We start from the raw sequence: 25254 nt of genomic DNA, 5'->3' as shown, positions 1-25254 counted from the left end.
ATATTATTGTTGATTTATGTTTATTGTTTATCTTGAGAAGAAGAGAGATTGAGTTTGCTTAGTAAATCTCTTGAAAAGAGTCGAAATTGAGGAATTTGAGATCTTAAAAGTTTTTATTTGAACTTCGTATTTTTGAAATGAATTGAAGGAATATTATAATAGCTTAAGAAATCTATGTGTAATCATGTTGCATGTATGTTTCGCGAGTGGGGTAATTTCCTTAAAAAGCTACAAGCTGAATTTTCCTTATTTTGAAAAGAATCAAGAAAGATAGATGATTTTAATGTTAAATTTATATTTCCGCGTCATAAGTATGATATGTGAGCGGGGTGATTCCTTAAATTTATATTTTACCGCGTCGCACGTTTGATTTGCGAGCAGGGTATTTCCTTATACTACTCTTATGGGATCGGGCCATTCGCCTCGGCAGGATTTATGTACCACACTCTCATGGGAGCGGGCCGTTCGCCACGGCAGGTTAATAGATGCATGGTTCATGCCGTTCGACCCTCGGCAGTGCACATTTTTCTTTTATGTTGGATCGGGTCGTACGCCTCGGCATTCTCTCTCTCTCTCTCTCTCTCTCTCTATATATATATATATATATATATATATATATATATATATATACACACACACACACATCATTCTTATGGGACTCGTGCATAACATTTGGCTAGCAGCCAGTGTATTTCAGGATCTTTCCCTGAAATTGTAACAACCATTTTATGAAAGCCACTATACCTTTATGTATATGTTTCGATTACGGAGGGAACATGCTAGTTGAGAGCTTGAGTATAGTCGTAAAGAAGGGAATTGTTTCATGCATTTTATACATGTTTGTTTAATATGTTTACTTTGCTTCATATTTATTCACTTCTTTACTGTATTTGATGTCATTGGACCACTAGCAAGTGTCGAAGTCGACCTCTCATCACTACTTCTTCGAGGTTAGACGGGATACTTACTGGGTACACGTTGTTTTTGTACTTATGCTACACTTGCTGTGCATTTTTGTTGCACAGGTACATATTTTTCTTGTGGCTTAATTCAGCGCAGCGGCATGGTTGATACGGAGACTGGGGTGAGCTGCATTTCTCGAGACGGTCCTCAACCAGCAGAGTCTCCTTCAAAGTAGTGTTTTGTATTTCCTTTACTGTCCAATTTGTATTTCGGATGGTTAGTGTATTACATTGTTCCCTAGAAATTGCTCATGCACTTGTGACACCGGGTTTTGGGATGACTAAAGAATTATTTAGTATTTAGGTTTGTTAAAGAGATCATTATTTATTTAGTGAAATTCTTTATTAATTATTTAATATTTAAAAGGGAATGATTTCAAAATAGTAAAACGAGAAATTTTTAGTTATTGGGTGTTGGCTTGCCTGACAGTGGTGTCCGGTGCCATCATGATCCTTAGTGGATTTTGGATCGTGACATATCAGTGCCGAATTGATTGACTCAGCAATATTTGATGTCATAGTCCATCCCCGATTAATAAGTGCATACAACCTAGCCCACTTTTCGTATCCAGCTAATTCCAAGTAATCTTTCACCCGAATATCTACCTTTTCCATTAGACTATCAAATTCATCATGGGTGTATGTTTTTGCCATTGAAAAGTATACTTTGCTCAATTTCTCATGACTCTTTTGAATTTTTTATATACGGTGTTCCATAGATGTCATATACAAGCAAAATGGGGAATGGTAAGATACACCCTGGATACAAATTTGATGATGCTTTCATTCCTATATGAAACAATGCTCATGTTTTTCCATTCGCCATAAGCTACCTTGAATTGCTCAAAGAACCACAACCAAGTAGCATCATTCTCTGAATCAACTGCATCATATGCTAGTGGCAGTATATATCATATATATACAATTGCCTACAAACAAAAAATCTCATTACGGTTGTATTAAATAATTAGATTAGCAGTTTATATGTTAGTGTAACTTGTATGGACTTTTTTTTAATTGACTAACATGTACCATCCAACGTGCTAGCCGAAACGAATGTCCCTATGTATGCTGATTTCAGGTGGCTGCCATCCACAACGAAGATAGGTGTACAATAATCGAATCTCTTTATAAAAGCATACAACGATATATACAAATGCATGAACTCATTTTTAGGAGATTTTTACATTCTAATATGTGAACCAGGATAAGTTATATTCAATGTATATAAGTACCCTGGTAATTTATTATTGAATCAGCTGGTTCACCCCTCAGAAAATTTACTGCCTTTTCTCTTGCGCGTCACGCCAACATGTAACTAACATCGACATCAAAGTCCAATTTCACATCATCAATTATATCATTTGGCATGTATTTCCCCTTATGATTAGTAAATTTGGACCTAATCATTCCCCCAAACAACTTACTGGTTGCTTGACGTTGCTCATACACCTTATCCTTCAACGAACATGTATGCTTATCATTGAACTCCCTCACTTTGAACATTTGTGACTTGTTAATATTAGAAGCCTTAAATTTCCATTCACAATGCTCCTAAACACATAACAAGATATAGCTGCAAATACATTTTTGTTACACATACAATTGGTTATATTGGCATATGAGTACATTATATACAGATCATAGCAGGATAATGTTGAGTACAGTTGTATAAACGAGGCATTATACAATGAAATACAATGTATGTCACATGAATACATCATGGAAAATGTTGAATACAACATATAAAACAGTGTATTATAAATACATTAATATAGATGGTTCATTACTCCTATAATTGATTCAGCACATATTATTCCAAACACTGATACAGAAACATACAGTGAAAGACAACATATATTATGAATACACCACAATATGTGCTGTATTCATAATATGCTATTATGAATACAACATAAATCGATTTTGAATACACAAACATACAGTTGAATACAACATATAGTATGAAGTTGTAGCATGTAATTGCAGTCAAATCTGATAACATTTGACCTATCAACCCGGAATTGAAATCTTTCAGCAATTGTATATTGCTCCATCACCGCCTTTAATGTGGCTGTATCCTTAAATACTTATCAAACCATCACCTTTTTTTATTAGTATTTGAAATTATCAAATCCCTTTCCGGTTCGAAAACCTCAATTGGTTCACCTGAGTTTAAAGACGCAAGTGTAAGTATATCAAACGTATCAAATGTATTCACACCATCAGTAGAGTCAAGTTGCATTAGGCCATTTTGAATTATACTTCCTCCTTCTACAATATCCAATGTAGTTATACACAATGGATACATCCTGAATTCTTTGTTCTTCTTTTTCAACTCTACATACACCATAAAACCCATGTCGTTATGTATTTCCCTAGGCGTGCAATTTCCTTCCATTTTATATTCAATTTTAATTGACTTGGTATTCAAATCTATGTCAAAAGCATACTCCTTTATCAATATCCCCTCAATCGAATAATCGACATAACAATTTTCATTGTTCCACTTCCCAGAGTGACAAATTAGCATTGTTAAGCTTGTCATCTAGTAAATCGAATTATTAAATATTCTGTAAATACTTGTATCAATGTCGGGCAGAAAAATTCCTATCAATGACGGTCGAATCAAACCCTCGAACTATCTCAGGAAAAAAATTGACTAAATCTCTGAAGCTCTGCAGATTATGTTATATAGAAGCTGAATATACAATACTCTGTTTTTTGTGTTTAGCGTCTGAAAAAACATGCTAATTAATTGGGTTGATAATGAAGCGTGTTAGAATTGATTTTGTTGAGTTATATTATGAGTGTATCACGCTAGTTGATCCTCTTTCCGTTATTAGACAGTTGTGCAGACGTATTTTTAAGGTGATTGTCGTTAGTGTATTCATGAATACATGGCGCAAATACAGCGAAATACAGTCACATACAGTTGGAATCCTTTGTTTTTAGGCGATTTTTGCTATTGTATTCATGAATACAATAGCGCGAATACAATGAACACACTACCGTAATAACTTAATAGTAGCTAAAGAAAGTAATTATGTATATAGTAGTTATAAAAAGTTAATAGCCACTAAATAATAATGATTCTTCGCAACCTTTTGAGTTCAATCTCAGTTAGAAGCAGCTTGTTGGGTTGAGTCTAGTTGGCCTGTGACCCTGTATCTCTTTGGAAAGAGGTCAATATAAGTTAACTTCTATATTTCCTCTAAAACATGAGTTATAATAAGGAATTTTCACACAAATAATTTACTGGATTCATTAGTTACTTTTTGTAACGGATATGGATAGATTATTCAATATATATATATATATATATATATATATATATATATATATATATGCTATTTTTAGTTTAAACGGTTTATTGAGCGGCTATTGCATATGATAATACAACTTGATAGCTCAAATGTCGATGTAGCATTATACTACTGAACCTTTTCATAGATCAATAGCTGCAACAGTTTGTTGTATGATAACTTGTTAAAGTTTTTCCCAAAATGAGAAAGTGTAAAGTTATCTTAATTACTCCTATTAATTTGGTTAGACAAAGAACATTTTTTTTTTTTTTGGTAATTATAGATTTTATATTTACCAGGTAAATATTTACATTTTAACTAGACAAAAAATATTCAAGCCAACTATATATATATAGCAAAAGCAACGTTGTACTCATGTACCTTCCATTTTCCCATATCATGAAGACTGCCAGGTTGCTCTACAAATAAAATTTGGTGATTCAAAATATTATAAGAATTTTTGTTCGTTTAAAATTTTTTTGGTAAAACATGTTTGTTTATAGATTTCATCCATGTTTTGGAAGATTTTGAAAATAAAATTTTCAAATTTTAAAATTAGCTCTAGACCTATTTTTGGCCCAAAATATCATTTTTTTTATTTGTTAACAATTTCAAAAATTATCCCAAACTTTTATATTTTATAAAAAAACCATCATCTATTATGACCCAACTAACCATCAGCTAATTACTATTATTTCTTTTCGACTGATGGATCTTGTAATATTATTGCAATTTGACGAATTATAGTGGCTAGTAACTGTGTTATTAGCAAAATATCAGGTTATAGTTTTAGGATATTGTATTATGTAGTTCATTATAAAAATAATATTTTTGTACCAAACTTATCTATGTTCAGGACTATAGTTTATGATAATGATAACGAATGACATCAATGAAGATTCTACATATACAAGATTAGCAAGTTTATTCGTTTGGTATTGTTGGGTATTTTTGATAATTTTTAGAATTTATGGCTATAAGTCACATTTCGTGTTTTTCAAAAAAAAAAAAGTGAAATATGTTTTGAAAAATTATGTCCAAATATATTTTCATCTTCAAATCAAAACTTCATCTAAATCAGATTTTTTAAAATAAATTTGGGAATCTATAGCCAAACGCTAGCTAAGAGTCTTCGGGAAGTAAAGGGCGGGCCGGTGCATGAAGCATTCAACATTCACGTAGGGTTTGAGGAAGGACCGCACCTCGAGGAAGAATCTCATTCGATCTCCGAGCTTATAACCAACCTATGAACAATGGTCTGTCTCGTCTAGTTGGTCTCTTTCTTGGCATAAAGAGTCGTCAGTACTGAAAAAGCCCTGGCATTGCCTTCGGGAAATCTAGGAGGAATGTGATATGGACAACCTACTTTAATGCAAGTATCAATGACTGATTCTACGGTTTGAACCTGTGACATACAGGTCATACAAAGACAATTTTACCGTTGCTCTAAGGCTTTCCTTAAGAAAGTAAAATCTTAAAACTAACACAGACAAAAACCAAAATCTTTTACACATCGAATTGTAAGAATAGATCAACACTGCTCAGATTCTGCAACGTTATATTGTCAAAATTTATACACATTAACCAAAGTTGATTAAATTCTTATCCAAAATTATCCTTTTTGTGTATTGCTTCAATGAATATGGTTGTGATTAATTGAAACCAATCAAGGCTGGAGTGTTGTACTCTTTTATTGAAATTGATGGCTGTGTATTGTACTTGTCAGCCTAGTGTGCCGGTGGCTGTAGGACATGGTAGGACAAAAGGCCGGAACAAACAGCGTCACGCGACACCGCTTCATCATATATTTTTACGAAATATATATACATAAATAATAAGTAAAATAAAACTATCAAGTATAAATATAAAAAGAATATCACTTATTCTTATAATTATTATTTTTTATTTCTTCAAATATTAGCCCTTTCTTTTATTTTTTCTAAGCCGAAGCAGCTTCTTTGCCTTCTTAACAGAGGGATAAGGTCCGCGTACATTCTAATCCTTCCAGACCCCATTTATGGGATGACACTAAATTTGTTATTATTGTTATTATATTTCTTCAAATATTAACACCGCTTATTAAAAATTCTACGTCGCGAAAAAAAGTGGGTGGGGATACTCAGTTACTTTATTGTCTTTATTATTTTAAGCCGAGGGTCTACCTGAAGCAACTTCTCTATTTTCTTAAAGGCAGGAATAAGGTCTGTTTATATATTACCCTCCTCGGACCTTACTTACCGTATTATACTAAATTTATTATTATTATTATTATATTTAATTTAAATATTAACACCGCTTATTAAAAATTCTACGACACGGCGAAAAGGGAGTGGGGGTCCTCAGTTACTTTATTATCTTTATTACTGCCTTTTTGGGACAATAAGCATGCTCTGTAAAGCCTTCCTGGCTGATATTCCAATACTGAATTTCTCTAAAGTCCATATTTTGTTCCCATATTGCGCCAATATGTCATGTCTTTGCACCAGCATTATAAAGAAAAGAAATAAAAGGAAAAATATATAGATAAATAAATTCTTTTTCTTTTTTCAAAGAAATTAAACAAAAAACGTTAAAACAAACAAATTTCGAAAATAATTTTTTTGCATTAATTTGTTCAAGCAAGTTTCAACCAAACAATGAAACGCGTTGTAATATTAGAAGGGGCGAATGTAAAATAGCGATGCTGGGTTCATCTAAACAATATAACTCCCGTTTGACAATAAAATTTGGGAGCTTTTTTTAAAATTTTGTTTCCAAATATTTGTTTGTTTATAAATTCTAACCATTTTGTGACAGATTTTGAAAACAAAATCTTCAAATCCCAAAAATAGTTCTAGAGTAGTTTTTGAAGTTTTTCACTCACAAATTTTCAATTTTTTCGAGTAAAATGTATGTCCAAACATAATTTTAATTTTTAAAAATTATTTTTTATCATATTTTAATTTTCTTTTTTTCAAGTTTCAACTAAATCTATATACAAACGCTAGCATAGATTTTGTCACATGGTGTGAAAAGTCACACAAGTGTCATTGGTTAATACTCCTTGAAATGTCATAATCAACACTAGGATATGTAGAAGAATGTCTGAGTTTTTTATTAGCAGTTTAATTCCAAATTTTACTAATAAGTTACAGTTGGAGGTTAAGTTTTACATCCCATTAATTTAATAAATTAATTTTTTTAATTCTTGAAATGTCATTTTCAGTCATCTGTGGTCCGCAACCGGCCGAGCCGTCCACTTCTTTTGGAGTTTAATATTATTGAAATGGCTAACCATATGAAAGCTTTGTGATGATTATCTGAAATTTAAAATGTAGTAAGATAATTGCCTATTTTTAATTGAGTTATAACTTTATAATTTTTTGGGTACTGATATTCGAAATTTATTGATTAGATTACTTTAAATTTGAGTAGAATAGGTCCATTAAAATGGTCAAACGCCCGTAATTAGTTTCTACCAAAAAAAAAAATTCTATTTTTAAAGTTAAAACTTGAGACCTTTATTAGAAATTTCAACTCTCTTTGCCACGTTTCTTGAGACCATATTTTATTGGAACAATTTTCTCAATAATTTAATGATAATTTACATTACGTGCTCTTATTAACTTCTAAGGGCTCTTTTAGTAGGAGGGACAAGGGATGATCAGCTTCGAACTTAAATTTGAGATAAGTTTATTTCATATTTTGTTGGAATAAAATCGTAATATAAGTGTATAACTAATATCAGAATTAGTTATTTCGGGATTGTACTGTTTTTTTATCCCTATGGAAGGGTAGGATAACTAATCCCAATATAACTAATTCCGGGATAATTAATCATGAGGTATTTTTACCTTCTGTAGCAAAGGTTAACACCTTATTTATTTTAAATAAATACCATTTAAAAAAATTATATTCTATAGATACATTTTAATGTTTATAACAAAATATATAATTTTGGTTACCTCTTATCCCTAAGCCACTAAATACGCTATTCAATTACACTATTTTCTTTCTCTCTCTACTTTGATATATGCCATTCTCTTCCCCCATTCCCTGAAAACACAACTCAGGGCTCCGCTCGCTGCCATATTTCTTTGTTTCTGTTTGTCAAGTCTCCACAATGCTCTCTCGTTTCATCTCCAAATCCTCACACCTCCGACTCTTAACCTTGCTTCCTTCCAAAACCCACTTCTTAAACCCTAAACCTATTTCCACTATACCCTCTTTTCCTATTCCCAAGCCATGTTTCTTCCCCAACAACTCCCATTTCTTCTCCACAAGTAACAACAACAATGGCAAAGATTCAGAGCCATCATCTTCTGATTTGTGGAAACTTTTTTCTGAAACTGATCAATTACTGATCAATGAATACATAAAAAGTGTTGAGGGTATACAATCACAGGTTCTTGATGATAGGTCTTGGGCTAAACAAGAACAAGAAGAGAGTGGTGATGTGTTTAAAGAAAACACGGGTGTTGGTGGATGTGGTGAGGATGAGATTCGCCGGAAATTAGGGTTTGTTCTTGAACAAAGATGACGGAGTTTGGGGTTGACCGACTTGATTTTCTGTTAATATATTTCAATGTATTTTCAACGTATCACGATGTATTTTCATGTATTTCATTGTATTCGTTGTTTTTTTCCATTATAATTCAATGTATCTCGTTGTATTCCATGTATTTCATTGTATTCACTGTCTCGTTTATGCCATGAATGTATTCATATGTTTTTTAAATTAATATAATTTATGTATTCAGATGTATTATATAATTTCTCTGAAGATTGCTATATTTTTGGGGTATTTTTTGGTTGAGAATCTTTTTTTATACAAGGAAATACAAAATTTGTGTGTTATAATTGAGTTTGTTGAGTTATATTAAGAGTCTATTATGTTAATTGATTCACTGTCCGTTCAAAAATAGTGTAATCCCTTGTTTCACGCCGTGAATACAGTCGAATATAGTCGAATACATTAATTTGTCCAGTTGTAATCCCATGTTTCACGCCATGAATACAGTCGACTACAATAACTGATTAACTGGACTTCCCTGATTCACGCCTATTTTTGCTACTGTATTCATGAATACAGTAGCTTCAATACATCTAATACATCTTATATCAACAGAAAACGTATCTACAATCCGTAATATAGCAAATGGTATCTATAAATAACTAATTAAAACTAAAAGATAGTGCTTTATAAAAATTTCTCTACCTTGTTTCTCAACCAATTCCCTCCATTTCAAATTAGATGAGGTATTTTTCTTTTTAGTCTGTTCCAAAATAAATGACACGTTTCTAATTTTGGAAGTAATTCAACTTTAAACTCTTCATTTTATCCATTTTATCCTTAATAAGAAGTTTTTATAACCACACAAATGTTATGGCCCCTTAAGCTTTTAAGACCATAAATTTTAAAAATCTTCCCTTATTTTTTAAAAAATTTGTGTCGAGTCAAATTACCTCGTCTAAATTGAAACGAAACGAGTATTAAATAATTGGAAAAATTGTTATGATGAAATATTAGCAAAAAGAGTATATTCCGTGGCAGATGCCAAATAAGGTTGATTAAGCAACCCAAGGATCTAGTACTCTTATAACTATTCGTGAATTTTCAAGACTTTCTGATGGGACGTTACATCATTGTGTTAATGTTCTTCTAAAATATCTCCAAATGTATAATTTTTCGCTTTTTTGTGTATAATTATGTATAATCAGTATATAATCTATGTATATCGGCTAGGAAAGTTAAACAATAAACTTATGCCCCGTTTGGCCATGAGTTTTCCCAAAACAAATTTGGAATTTATTTTCAAAACTCATGTTTGGCCATAAATTTTCTCGCATTTTGGCAAAATCCCAAATTTTAAAATCACCATAATTGCTGATTTTGGGCCAAAATCCCAAAACTTGGGAATTATATACATGTTTTTCCAAAATAAAGTTGAGAAATATGTTTTGAAAACGTATGTCGAAACACATTTTCATCTTCAAATCAAATTTCCCCCAAATTAGATTTTTCAAAATAAATATGAGATCTATGGCCAAACGCTAGCTTAGCTGGCTATTTGCGTAAAAATCCCTTTTATTGGGGGCAAAAGTTTAGTTTGACCAGTAATGATTGAGAAATGACGTGAATGCTTTCTGCAGGGATGGAGTCAAACTGAATCATTTGTTATAAAGGAACTCTTTCATTTGAAAATTTAATATAAGCTCTACTTTTAATGGATTCAAATTTTAACTTTCAAGTTAATTTACTTTGCCTTTATATGACCCCAAAAAAAAAAAAATTTACTAGCTACCATCTTATAATTTTATATATTAACCATGTAGAAGTTGGAACATAGTTGACGAATTTTGGAGCAGTGGTAAAATATAATATATAGTTCAAGAGTTCGGGCCGTGTAAGTAGCCACTAATACTTGTATTAGGGTAGACTATCTATATTACACCCTTTGAGGTGCCGCCTTAATTTCTCCGAATCCTACATGAGCGCAAGTTGCCATGTGCGTCAGACTGCCTTTTTTGTTGAAGTCGGAACATAAAAGGAGAACCTTGAAGCAACGGAAAAATGTAATTTATAGGCCATGAATTCGAGCCGTAGAAGCAGTCATAATTAATGCATGCATTAAGGTAGACTAACTATATCATACCTTTGGAGTGCGCTATTTTCTTGAACCCTACGTGAACGCGAGATGTCTTATGCGTCACGCGCTTTTTAATGTGGAAGTTGTAACTTACTACTTAAATTTTCTTTTAGATTTTCAATTCCCATATTAAGATAGTCTCTTTTAAAAAAATAAAAAATCCATGTAAATGGCCAAATGACGAAAAGTCGGTTGGATATCCGTTATTGGAGACCACCTTGGTTCAACATTTGGCCCACTCTAGGGTGTATTCCAAACAATCAATCAAAAAGTGTAATACATACATTTGATATGATAGGAATACAACTATTATTTAATTTTGTGAAAAAAAAAATTGAGCATTTAATCTAATATTCAAGGCAATGAATTAGGGGTGGGCATATATCGGATAAAATCGATAACCCGAACCGTTAATTCTTTATTGGGTTATCGGTATTGGGTTATTGGGTTAACGGTTCGGTAACAGGTTAATTTTTTTTTATTGGGTTATCGGTCGGGCTCGGTTTGCATTTTTGTTATTGGGTAAAAATCGATAACCCAATAAGAATGATATAATTTACTAATTTACCCTTAAGTATATACTAGGGTTATTTATTTTCCTAATTCCCTCTTCACTCTTCAGTCTTCAGTCGTTTGTCTCTCAGTTCTCATTCTTGTTTCCGTCGCAGCCCCCAAGAGTCAAGATGCAAGACTCACCACCAGTTCTCCGCCAGACATCAGTAGATACTGCACAGAAGTGGGAGCATGCTTTTGTTAAGAAACAACAAAAATTGGCAGTTTACACGTTCTGGCAGTTTGGTTTCTTTGTTTTATATATTGCAAATTTTTTTAGTTGTTTTATGTTATCGGGTAAACCGATAACCGAACCGATAACGATATATAACCGATAACCGATAACCAATATCTTATCGGTTTGATTATCGGGTTATGATATTTGTAAACCGATAACCGATAGGCAAAACTGATAATATTCAAAATCGAACCGAACCGACCGATGCCCACCCCTACAATGAATGGAATGACTCGAGACATCATAAATTCCTTTGTAAATCCTTTTATAATGGATGCGATCAATATGAAAAGAAAAATAAATTATGCAATCAGGATCATCAATATTTAATTTTGATACCATGTGAAAGAATTTAAACATCCAATTGAAATGTTAAATAATTATTAGAATGACTCAAAACATTATAAAGACCATAAGAAACCATTACAAAATAGGAAAAATGACACAGTATAGCCGCTGTAAAAATAATAGCCGGAAAATGTATAAAATTTATATATTTTTTTTTGTAGATATATACATTCTGTATGTTACATACAAAAATTATATAAATTTTATATACTTTTTTGGCTAACAAATATAAATAGTTTATGGCGCGGGCTAAACGTGATAATATCCCTACAAAATAACGAGGGACAACTATAATATTGACAATGTATATATTTTGTTCAAACAAATACATTGACCACATGTACATTAATTAACTATTATTAATATTATGCATTAAGTTTCAAATCCAACTATGAAAAAGGAAAACAAGAAAAATAGTACCAACATTAAATTGACAGTTCAAAACTCACATGAAGCAATGTGTGGAGGACCAATTTTATTTTAGGAGTGAAGAAAAAGTATGTTTTGTGACATTGAAAGAGTTCCTATTTTTATTTAGAAAAAAGAGAAATAGACATAAACCAATAAAGTTGTTTTTGTGCCTCTTTTTTCCTTCCCATTTTCATGAATAAAAATTCATAACAATATTGTTATCCTTCATATAAAATACTAGAAAAAAATGGAGTAGCAAGTAATCCTTCATCCTTAACCAGATGTCTCGGGTTCTAGTTTTTGGGTATGGAGTCGCCTTTGTTAGGGAGCGTTTTCCCCAATGTGGGATTACCCGGGAATTCGAATTTAGTTGGGCCTCGATGTGGGTACTGGACATCGGGACCATTTTTTTGGGAGAGAATTATTCGATTTATGCACCATAATAAATATCCGATGACATAGTTGAGGTGTAGTCAAACTGATTCACTATATGGTTATATCTCGCATTCGGGTAGAGTCCAAAAAAGGATCGCACCCCAAGGACTGTGATGTAGATAGCCTATCATTTAGTCAAATTGATTCAGACAATATGGTTGGGCGGTACGGTGCATGAAACATCCCTTATCCAGGCAGGACCCGGAAAAGGACCGTACACCAAGGGGTATGATGTAGATAGCCTATCCCGATACAAGTATTAGTAGCTTATTATACAACTGAACTTGTGACATGTGACTATATATATATAATCTTTCTTTTTAACATCATAATATTATTGTGAAGAACAATTATATTATAGATTAGAGTTTCCAGATTATAGTCACATTTGCAAACTGCTGACTTATTTGTTATTAACCCACTTGAAAAATTTGCTACAGATCATGTCTAACAATATAAAGATTTTATTATTTTTAGTTTTACTTTTATTTTTGAGTTTACCAATAACAGTGAGCAGGAATTTTGTAATTGCATTTCACTTAACTACGTTGAATATATTTCTCAATGTAGCCATATTTTATTATTTTTTTGCTCGCATGAAATTGAAAAAAAAATAAAAAAAAAATTATTAAAACTTATTTTCTTAAATTTACCATGATATTTTTGCGATTGTAACATTATGTTATTAATTAATAAAATTAAATTAATTTAAAATATTTTTTTTTGATAATAGTGCCACTATAAAATTGAAGGAAGGTAATAATTTTCATATTTTTTCACATGATTAACAAAAAGAAAAAATAAAACCTTAATATAAAATACTAGAAAAAAATCAAGAAAAAAAAAAAACAAGAAAAATCCAAAAAATACAACGAAAAACTGAAGAAAAAGCCAGCATGGCCGGTGCCTCTCTTCATCATCATTAACCTCTCTCTCTCTCTCTCTCTATTTCCCACAATTTTATACATTTTCTTCTTCTTCTCCTTCTTCTTCTTGTCTGCAAAAAGAAAAAAATTATTACAAAAAATTTCCAGCCAATCCCAAATCTCAAAAGCAAAAAGAGAAACAAAGAAAAAAAAGGAGGAGGGGCCAAAATATACAATCTTGAAACCCCATTACATACAATTATTCACTTCCTTTTTCATATTTGGCCAGCTTTGCAATATACCCCTTTTTCTCTTTCTTTCATATTTGGCCAGCTTTACACACCCTTTTCGTTTTTCTTCTGTGGGAGGGAGAATTTTGTGCTTCATAGATCTCTCTCTAGGAAAAGAAAAGGTGCGATTTCTACAATCATTTTTGAGGTTTTGATCAATTGGGGTTTTGATTTTTTGATCATATTTACCTCAGATCTTGATTTTGTGAATTGAATTTATATGTTTATTTGTTGATTTTATTGTAAAGATCTGTTTTTTATTTAGTTTTCAGTTATATTTCAAATTTGATTAATTGGTATGCAGATATTTGTTTGATCTGTAGGTGATTATGGATGAACTCTTTGTTTTAATTTGTCAAAATGGGTTTTTGAAGATTTGATTTCTTTTGGATATAGTTGATCTCTTTGATTAAATTTGTCAAATGCTCGTATTGATTTGATTTTTATTGGCTAAAGTTGTTGTATTGGGGGTTAGTGTCTGAATTTTGGATGAGTAATGTTTGATTATATTAGGTAATCTTACAATAGATCATTAGTTTTATAAGGTGCACATTATTTCTGAGGAATGTAAAATTCAGATGTTTACCATGAGTTTTTTTTTTTGGTTTAGAGATTATACCTTCCTTGAGCCGAGGGTCTATCGGAAACAACCTCTTTACCCTCCCAAGGTAGCTGTAATACGCACTAACCTCCCCAGACCCCACTTGTGGGACTTCACTGGGTCGATTGTTGTTGTTGTTAGTTTAGAGATTTATATGCTAGTAAAAAATGCAGAGACCATTTAGTGTTAGAGTAACCCCTAATTTGTATTGTTTTTGACAAGTAAAGAACCCCGAATTTGTATTAACGGACCGATTATTGAGTTTCTGAATCAAGCGGAATTGCTATTGGATTCATGTAGCTGACTACAGCTTAGTTTGGGTTTTGAGGCGTAGTAGTTGTTGCTTAGATTGAGATATAATGCAGTTCAGTTCAGTTGAGATATAATGAAGCATGAAATGTTGCTGACTTGATAATGCTTCTCTGCTTCCTTGATACTTCCTCTAAATCTGAGCACAGAGGGTTCGATGAGAATAGAGGAAAAAATGTGAATATTAATTCTATAACTTTTGACTACATTCTCAGTTTATTGGAATTTGATTGGTGTACTAACTTAGAGAAAAAGTTCAGTTGAAATCCTTTTCTGCTTTTGTTGGCTGCTTATTGGATTAGGAGCTATATATGAAAAGGTGTTCGAACTACTCTTCTGCCTGCTCTCGAAAGAAACTTTGTTGGTTGTAGTATTCTCATGTTAAGATTGGAAAAGTGCCTGATCATTGATTCTTGAATGTGCTGCAATTATTAGATGCTCAATGCAAGTCTTAATGTTTTAGGAACTTATGAACAAACATTTGAGAGCACTCCTACTCAGAATAATTTAAACTGCCCATTCGTATGCCATTTTGATGCTTGCGAGGGGCAGATATTTCCACTTGATAAGTATGGACGACTTAGTGAATTGTAGGAATGAAGAAAATTACTTTTGAAAGACCTATTTTTGATTGCATTTGCCAAAATCAGTTTTAGACAGATGACAAGATTTCTTCATTTGAAGAATAAAAGACTGCCAAGTCTTTAAAATTGAATGCCTCCTTAATTCGAATTAAATCAGATTAACACTCTTTGTCGTTTAAAGGGGGTATCTCTCTTCTACTACACTCTTTGTTTATTTTATAGTGGATTTGGTGATTCAACCCTGCTCTCTGTAGCTGCGCCACTTCAACCATCTCCATTCTAGACGCTTATGAAAATACTTAAGAGTTCTTAGTGCTGATACTTAAGTGATGGTGATTGGATTTACCGGTAGGATGATTTCTAGCTTCTAAATTGGTTTTGTGGAATGGAATTTGGTAAAAGAAGCTGTATCACGCTTCAAATGTGATGAACTCTCTGTTGTGAAGATTGATTTGTTCCCATAATATGTTCTAACGAAGATTTCATTATGTTTTGGTACTGTATATGTTGATGAATTTCCTAGTTTTGTTGCATTTATCAATATGGACTGTATTCCATAAATACTGATGTTCTCATTTCCATTGTACAGTTGGTTTGCTCAGAATATTGAGATAGCTGAGCTTAGGACCTTCAACATTCCAGTTTCCGTTGTTGAAAGAAGTGGTAACAAGGACTTTGCACAATGTCTAGCTCTGCAAAAGCTTTGGATCCTGCATTTCAGGGTGCAGGTCAAAGAGTGTATCCTTATCTGAGTTTCATTTCATATTTCTTGAGGTCATTCTATTTGATGGATTATGTACAGGAAGCTGGAAGGTGTTTAGTTACTTTCTGACTGTTTGTGAGTGCTTGCAATTTTTGTTAATTGTTTATGGCGTAACTTGGTCTGTCAGAAAATTTTGAAGTTTAGAATTCTACTTAACTCTATTTAGAGGAACCGAAATTTGGAGAATTGAGGATTTCCAGCCAGTTCCTTTGCCAAAATCCGATTATGGAAAATTTTACTCGGGTGATTCATACATCATCTTGCAGGTACATATTGATATATAAGTTTTTGTTTTATTTTATACTGAGGTATTTAAGAAAATGTTTTGTGCTTGTTGACTTCATGGGATAGTGACTTTTATATATTCATAACCTGGAATACTTCCATTTTAAATTTCAGACAACTTCAGGAAAGGGAGGTGCTTACTTGTATGATATACACTTCTGGCTTGGAAAGGATACTAGTCAGGTATGAACTCAGTTTCATTCTTCGCTACAGATCCAACTTATGTTATTTTCCATTTTCTATAATTGAATGCTTTGTTAGGATGAAGCTGGAACTGCAGCTATCAAAACAGTGGAGCTTGATGCGGTTCTTGGAGGGCGAGCAGTACAGTATCGGGAAATCCAAGGTCACGAATCTGACAAATTTTTGTCATACTTTAAACCGTGTATTATACCTCTGGAAGGTGGTATTGCATCTGGATTCAAGAAACCAGAGGAGGAAGAATTTGAAACAAGGCTGTATATTTGCAAGGGTAAACGAGTTGTGAGGATGAAGCAGGTACATCTTAACGGCTAATGTCTGAGATCGTCAAATTGTGGTTGAGTTTTGATTATAACTGAGTTGAAAATGTTTTCAGGTCCCGTTCTCCCGGTCCTCTCTAAATCATGATGATGTGTTCATTCTGGACACTAAAGACAAGATATATCAGTTCAATGGTGCCAACTCCAATATCCAGGAAAGGGCCAAAGCATTGGAAATTATTCAGTTTTTGAAGGAAAAATATCACGAGGGGACGTGTGATGTTGCAATAGTTGGTACGTACAAACCATGGAAAATAGAAAGAGAAGCGGATCAATTCGTATATATTCTTACACTCCCTTTATCCTAATTTAGCTGTCCTTGTTTGACTCTGATTGTTAAAAAGGTTATCTGCCCTTAATTCTGGATTTTTGGTTAATTTAGTTTCTACCCCTTGCAACTAATACATTAAGCAGTTGGTAGCATTTCAGCGTACTTTTCATATGAAAAGTAACTGTCTAATATCATTCTAAACTTTTATTAATTTGACCATCAAAATCGAAGTAGGACACTCATATCAGGATGGATGGAGTAAGTGATATTGTTCATATAATGTTTGAAAGTTTTCTCAAACGATAAAAACAACATCACGCTTAAACATCAGGTGGAAAATTTCAAAAAGTAGAGTTCGCCATTGAATGCTGCCATGCTTTTGTGCATATTATCAACCAAGATAGGGAACAAATATTTAGACTTATTAGTAAACTAATGGGGAATGGTCTTTATTGTGATGCCAATACCATACGGTTGGACAGAGTCAGTGTTTATGTTTATCCGCCATGTACGGCATCTAGTGCAGCATACCGCTCTTTTTTTACTTTCCTAAATTTTATGTGACATACCTGTGGGCTTGACTACTCAATACCTTTTCAACTGTATATCTCAGATGATGGAAATTTGCAAGCTGAGTCTGATTCTGGTTCGTTCTGGGTTTTGTTTGGTGGATTTGCTCCAATTAGCAAAAAGGTTGTTACTGAAGATGATATTATTCCCGAGAAGACACCTCCTAAACTTTACAGGTAGTGTTTCCTTCTTTTATCTTATGTTTGTTATTAGGTTGAGATTGTTGACTGAATTGTTACTTTTTAAGTAAATCATGTTGATGACTTTGATTCCCTTTTTTTACCCCCATTTCTATGTCAATTGCAATGCCCTTATGCTTGCTACTTTCTCATCACTGAATTGCGTATGTCAAACTTTTGCTGGTGTTAGTGCTGAAGCTGATTGCTTCCTCATTTTGCAGTATCAATGGTCAAGTCAGTTCTATGGATGGTGAACTTTCAAAGTCCAGCTTGGAAAACAACAAATGCTATCTTTTGGATTGCGGTGCTGAGGTATTTGTTTGGGTTGGTCGTGTAACTCAACTGGAGGAGAGGAAAGCTGCCATTCAAACAGCAGAGGTAGAATTGCTTAATCTACATGTTTCTTGTTTGATATGGTTTCTTGTGGCTAAATGGCTCATAATATCCCCAGGAATATCTTGTCTCTCAAAATAGACCCAAGGCAACACGTGTAACCCGGGTTATTCAAGGTTATGAGCCCCATTCTTTCAAGTCCAACTTTGACTCTTGGCCATCAGGATCCGCACCTGCGCCTGAAGAGGGGAGAGGAAAAGTAGCAGGTATATTTACTCTCAACTTGTGAAGAATTGTAATGTTGTTTGTCGTCAGTAGTTTTAAGTTGTTGTCGCATCTTTACAGCTTTGTTGAAGCAACAAGGTGTTGGTGTCAAAGGTGCCAGCAAAAGTGCTCCTGTAGTTGAGGAAGTACCTCCATTGCTTGAAGGGGGTGGAAAAGTAGAGGTTCGAGCAGCACCCTTATTTCCATTTCATCAACAATGTTTGTGTTGATTTACCAGCTTGTTAACTAAAAACATGAGATTTATTAGGTTTGGCGCATTAATGGTAGTGCAAAGACACCCGTCCCAAAAGAAGATATTGGTAAATTCTACAGTGGAGATTGCTATGTAGTTCTCTACAACTACCACTCTCATGATAGGAGAGAAGATTATTATCTATGCTGGTGGATTGGAAAGGACAGTATTGAGGTAATGTGGATTGTCACTGCAAATCAAGGGTGCATGCATCTTTTTTTCCATAATTTTTATTTGCATAATTATCTTGATATGCCATGCCTCTGAGAATTATAGTTTTCATTGTCTTAACTTGCTTAGGGTCTATCGGAAACAGTCTCTCTACCTGTCAGGGTAGGGGTAGGGGTAAGGCTAAGGCTGGGTACATCCTAGCCTCTTCAGACTACACTTGTGGGAATACATTGGGTCGTTGTTGTATTGTCTTTAACTTGCTTGTGAGCTAGTCCTTCAGGGACATGGTGAACATGGTGAAACAAAGGAAATGAAATCATAATATGTAATGGTTTACATCTAAGAACTTCAATTGTTTAAATGATTCTCATATGCTAATACTTTCTTGTGAACTATTTTTCAATTAGGCCAGTATGGATATATTTATAAAAGAATGTCTTACCTATAAAACATGATTTATTACATTAGAGTGAGGTAGATATTATGTTGCTCGGACTCTTCAAAAATGTTACCGTGCTCGTGTCGGGTCCTCTAAAATGCACCACGTTTGGAGGATCCGACACGCACCTGGTAGCAACTTTGAAAAGTCCGAGCAACATATAGGGTGGATGTGATTTTTTATAATATGTGAAGTGATTTAAAGTGAGGCGTCTAGTGTGTTATAGGAATGTCAATTCAAGGATTGAGTACTATAGTGCAATAATACTATTTGGTTTATTTTGAAATGTTTGGAGGTTCCGATATTCTCCACCAGGGAGGGGGTCAAATTAAATCTGAAGGGACTAAAAGACCCGCCATGTGCTTTCATCTAGTTCCCTTTTTTAGCTTGTGTTTCGTTTTTCTGCTTTGTTGTAGATATGTAATGACTCTGAATGCGTGTTGTCCAGTTTCTGTACGTGATAAAGTCATGTGTTTTGATACAGGAGGACCAAAGCATGGCTGCTCGATTGGCCAGTACAATGTGCAATTCGCTTAAAGGAAGACCTGTACTGGTATTACTCGTCACATATTGGTTATCTTTCTCAAAAGGTCGGCTAGGTTTTAATTTGATATTTACCATTGTCCAGGGTCGGGTGTTTCAAGGGAAAGAACCTCCACAATTTGTTGCAATCTTCCAACCCATGCTGGTTCTCAAGGTACAGCGTAATACATGCTGCTGTTGCTGCAGAACTTGATTTTACTTCTTCAATAACCCTGATGAATTTCTGTTTTCCTCAGGGTGGTTTGAGCTCTGGCTACAAAAATTATATTGCTGATAAAGGCTTGAATGATGAAACCTATGCTGCTGATTCAGTTGCACTTATTCGGTTATCTGGAACTTCGGTGCATAATAACAAAGCGGTTCAAGTTGATGCTGTAAGCTTACGGGCCTTCAACTTTTTTTTGGCTACTAAAGTTTCAGATAATTTTCTACCAGGATTATTTATTGTTCTCTTTTCGTGTCTAAACTCTGTCAGGTGCCAGCTTCGCTGAACTCTAATGAGTGTTTTCTTCTGCAATCTGGCTCTTCATTATTCAGTTGGCACGGTAACCAGAGTACTTACGAGCAGCAGCAATTAGCAGCTAAGGTTGCAGAATTCTTGAAGGTGAGGACGGCCCAATCTTTTAAGTACTCTTTGAGAAAGTGCTCATGGTTTTACTTTGAAATATCCAAAGACTTGGAGGGGAATTTAAATTTCTTTTCTCAAGCGGATTCCACTGAGTTTATGAGAGTTCCCCTAATATAGAGTTAATTATGAAAATAAAATATATCCATATCTACAGCGAGTGAGACAGTGAGTGAGTTATTTCATGCTAAAAGTTGCTTGAAGTTGTTATCTGGCAATTCTCATAATTCGAGCTAGCATGGAAGGTGACAATCTACTCCAATTGGAAAAAGATGACACATTTTATCCCGTATCGTCTTAGTGTGTGCTACACGGGACTAATTGAGTTAATTTTCTGTGCAACTTCAGCCGGGAGCGACAGTGAAACACACTAAAGAGGGAACTGAGAGCTCAGCTTTCTGGTTTGCTCTTGGAGGAAAACAAAGTTATACCAGCAAGAAAGTGGCTCCAGAAGTCTCCCGGGATCCCCACTTGTTCGCTTATTCATTTAATAAAGGTGCATCCATTATCATATACTTCGTTTGATTTTTCATTTGCAATAAGGATTGCTTTCATCTGCTAACGATTTTTTTAATGATTTCCATGTTATCACGTTGATATCCAGGAAAATTTGAGGTAATACTCTATAGTATGAATTCTAAATCTCTCAATTTCTGTTAAGATCCTTTACCTTTTTAAATTTGTTCTCTACTCACTTGTTAGGTTGAAGAAATCTACAACTTCTCTCAAGATGATTTATTGACCGAGGACGTCTTACTACTCGACACACATGCTGAAGTGTTTATTTGGATTGGTCAGTCAGCAGACTCCAAAGAAAAGCAGAGTGCTTTTGACGTTGGACAGGTAATTCGCAAGGCTATCATAGGCATTTACTTTTATGTAAGCGTGTCTTCTAATTTACATTTTAATCCTTAATATGATTACAGAAATACGTAGAGATGGCTGCATCTTTGGAAGGATTATCACCAAATGTTCCACTCTACAAAGTAACAGAAGGAAATGAGCCTTGCTTCTTTACAACATTTTTCTCATGGGATCCTGCAAAAGCTAGTGTACGCGACTAAACCTTTCACCTGGCTGTCATTATGAGACTTTCTGTCACGAACTTTGATATGGAAATCTTAGACACTATGTTGTTGCCATAGAAGAGTTGCACGGGTCATCCGTTATTTATATATTTGTTTTATAATTTTGGAGAGGATAGGGAATACAAATTGCTATACTTAAATATGTCAATCACTGATGGGGTATATTAGTATTTGTTTTTGAGCAACAGCTAATTACTTCTATCGTAGTGACAACATTTGAATACGTGTTTCTGATCTTTAAACCAAAATCATGCACTTGTAATAATATCAAATGATCTCACTTAAAAAAGGATCTCTGTCAATAGCTTTGTAATAGGGGTTAAACTAACATGTTGAAGCTTCTTCTTTCTCACTGCTGAAGACAAATTAAGTTACTTTCCTTGAGGGTGAATTTCTGCATGGATATTTTAACTGCAATTCTGGTACTCCACGATATCTGTAGTTGTAACATATTGATCTTATCAGTTATCTCAAGAGTGTTTTTTCCCACCTCTTAAGGAATAATATGATCTTTATTTTGCACTAAACTACCTTACTATTTAACCAGGCCCATGGAAACTCATTCCAGAAGAAGGTTATGCTACTCTTTGGGGTTGGTCATGCTTCAGAGGTAATTACTAGATTTCATCAAGCAAAAATGTATTTATGCTCAATTTATTTTTTGTACTTGCAATTGTTTTTCCATATCTGTCATCTCAAGACATCTGAAATCCGTGAATCGCATAGTTGCTAAGTCCTTTCAGAGGCCAATCTAGCATGTGTGACAATGTACATTTTCCTATCTAAGCTGGCCATACTAGAAGTGTAATGAAGAAAATATTTTCGGTTGGCGTTCCCTGGTACCAAGTTTCATATCTCTGTCTGGGTTTACTTTAGGATCATATTAAAGCCCTTTGCTCCCCTCCCTCAGTTCTCCAAAAAGGGGTTAAAAAAAGAAAAAGAAAAAAGAAAATGATATAACAAAAGAATGTGGAATAGGAGAAGGAACAATAACTGCAAATAAAAATGATATTTGGGTCTCAAAATGTTTCAGATTAAGGGAAGGTTTTCTGAAAGAATGTGCAGAAGCAAAATCATCAGTGTAGATCTCATGGTTATTAATTGTTAAGGGTTGATTTCTGTCATTATCAACCAAGCATCGAATGTGATAAATCTCCGATGTTAAAAAAATTTCCAATGTGCTTAACGGCCTTCTCTATATTTCAGAATCAGCAAAGGTCAAATGGGTCAGGTGGGCCAACCCAAAGGGCGTCAGCCTTAGCTGCGTTGAACTCTGCTTTCAGTTCCCCATCTCCTCCAAAAGCTACTTCTGCAACTAGGCCTGCCGGAACAAGTTCAGCTTCACAAAGAGCAGCTGCCATTGCTGCGTTATCTGGTGTTCTTACAGCTGAAAAAAAGCAGTCGTCTGAGGGTGGTTCTCCCGTCCGATCAAACAGAAGCTCACCTGTGCGGTCAAGCCGAAGCTCTCCTGTCCGATCAGCAGACTCTGGCCCTGCTGGTATAAAAATCTTCTTTGCTCTTCCTCTTGCTACTAGCTTTCGGTGTATTCTCCATTTGTGTGTTTTTTGAATCTATTCTATTATTGTATCAAGATATCTTGTGCCCATGACAAAATCATTTTTCTTAGCTCTCGAGCTTTTAATTCAGTACATTTCAAGTGCTCGCATGCAATTATCTCTGTGCACATACATGTATAAATTATGTTGATGGTTCTGTTTATGCATGGAATTATGTGCGCTTATTGTTCTTGAAGTGTTATAATAGCAAGTTTATGTGCTTAGGCTGTCAGTTAATGATATTGAGGGAAATATTGGCTGCATGGAAAGTCAATTTTGACAGTTCCTATGGAAAATTGAATCATTTACTTAAAATTGACCTTTAAGTTTAGTTGTTGGAGTAGTTTGACATACCTCGATGCTTACTTTTCCGCCATAGCAGAAAATGATCTTTCTACTGCTGAGGTCCAAGATTCTGAAAAAGCTTCAGAACCTACGGAGATTGTTGAGCCTGCAGAGTCTAATGGGTCAGAACCAAAGCCAGAAGCAGAGCAGGATGAGGGTGGAAATGAAAGCGGGCAGGCTATATTTAGCTATGAACAGCTGAAGGCTAAATCTGACAACCCTGTCACTGGGATTGACTTTAAGCGAAGAGAGGTTTGTAGCTCAAATACCATTGACATTCCTATATCTTGATGAAACTTCATTCCTTCTCTCATTTCTGATGGTCTTCTTTCAGGCTTATCTATCGGATGAGGAGTTTGAGTCTGTACTTGGTATGAAAAAAGAAGCATTCTATAAGTTGCCTAAATGGAAGCAAGATATGCACAAAAGAAAAGTTGATCTCTTCTAGAATCTGCATTGGAAACCAAACGGCGTCCCACGCTACCATCTCCATCTTGCAATTCTCAACATTTGTTTGACATGTTTCTCGCCAGAGCAACCTACTTTTATAGGTACATATTGCCTGGATTATGTAGCATTTTTTTTTTCCGTCTGCTTCTCTCAATGACCATAGCTCATGATAGTTATATTTTTACGATTATGTGATGCCTGCTTGAAGTTTGGTTTTTGGTTGAAAGTCAGCAGCCAGATTGATTCTTTGATTTGATCAGTGTATCTGAGTTTGTGTTCATTGAAGTCTCGTCTCTTTCGAGTCATGTATTTGTTAATTAAAGGGTGTATACATTATATGTTGTAACCGATACAAAAGGAATATAACATTTGGGGTTTGCCATCAAGAGACCTATTTGGTTATGTTATTCTTTGTTTTTGTTAATACCGGTGGTATTCAGGCCAACTTGCATGCAACTCGACTATTCTACTGGGTACCTGCTTTGGTTATGTTATTCCTCGTTTTTTAATACCGGTGGTATCCAGGCTAGCTTGCATGCAACTCGACTATTTTACGCATGCAACTCGACTATTGTTATGTTATTCTTTTTAAGGCTTGGTTCACACATTGGCTATTGAGATTTCTGTCACATGTATTTGAGTTTTTGGGTGCTGAAAAAATGGATACTGGAGTTTACTCTCGTGGTGGTAATGGTATTGATTATATTTTGATCTAAGCTTAGCTTTATAATTTATTGAGATCTTGATCAGTATTATTTCTTTTCTTTTTCGATTTCAATCAATCTTTATAAAACAACATTGGATAAACCATCATATATTTTAGAAGCATAAAACAATAACATAAAAAATCAGTTTTAATGTGGAAAAATTTATGAGTGAGCTTGATGAAGAGGAATAGCGTCGTGAGAGTGGACAAGACGGAGAAAAAGAAAGGTCGGATAGGAGAAGTTTTATTTTGTGTCTCGTATAAATTACACTAGTTGTATGAGGCCCATTTTTGTCTCACAAATTTGTGGATCTCAATCGTAAAAATTGCACGGGGCGCTCTATTTGGTCGCCCCCATTTAA

At 34.2% G+C, this 25254-nt stretch overlaps 1 protein-coding gene across 1 annotated transcript; it reads left to right on the top strand.

The window, feature by feature from the left end:
• Positions 1–13862: 13862 nt before the first annotated feature.
• LOC104245759 (villin-3-like) lies at positions 13863–24593 on the top strand. Its single transcript, XM_009801419.2, has 23 exons — positions 13863–14158; positions 16120–16268; positions 16460–16559; positions 16693–16761; positions 16840–17076; positions 17156–17333; positions 17984–18116; positions 18341–18497; positions 18571–18718; positions 18798–18898; positions 18985–19143; positions 20064–20132; positions 20208–20276; positions 20359–20496; positions 20598–20726; positions 21096–21243; positions 21352–21362; positions 21450–21590; positions 21674–21799; positions 22383–22445; positions 23042–23333; positions 23774–23988; positions 24071–24593. Exons 2-23 carry the CDS (start codon positions 16213–16215, stop codon positions 24182–24184), a joined length of 2853 nt encoding a protein of 950 aa, XP_009799721.1. The 5' UTR covers positions 13863–14158; positions 16120–16212; the 3' UTR covers positions 24185–24593.
• Positions 24594–25254: the final 661 nt, after the last annotated feature.

Source organism: Nicotiana sylvestris, chromosome 4 (genome assembly GCF_000393655.2).
Source record: "Nicotiana sylvestris chromosome 4, ASM39365v2, whole genome shotgun sequence".
Taxonomy (NCBI): Eukaryota; Viridiplantae; Streptophyta; class Magnoliopsida; order Solanales; family Solanaceae; genus Nicotiana; species Nicotiana sylvestris.
Note: the sequence above shows the minus strand (reverse complement) of the source record. Positions and strands in the feature narration are given on the sequence as shown.

Bases quoted from the DNA above. Each gene is read 5' to 3' on its own strand.
- LOC104245759 (XM_009801419.2), top strand. From the start codon at position 16,213: ATGTCTAGCTCTGCAAAAGCTTTGGATCCTGCATTTCAGGGTGCAGGT. The intron at 17,077-17,155 runs GTACATCTTAAC...AAATGTTTTCAG, and splicing joins GAGTTGTGAGGATGAAGCAG to GTCCCGTTCTCCCGGTCCTC. The intron at 21,800-22,382 runs GTACGCGACTAA...CTATTTAACCAG, and splicing joins GGGATCCTGCAAAAGCTAGT to GCCCATGGAAACTCATTCCA.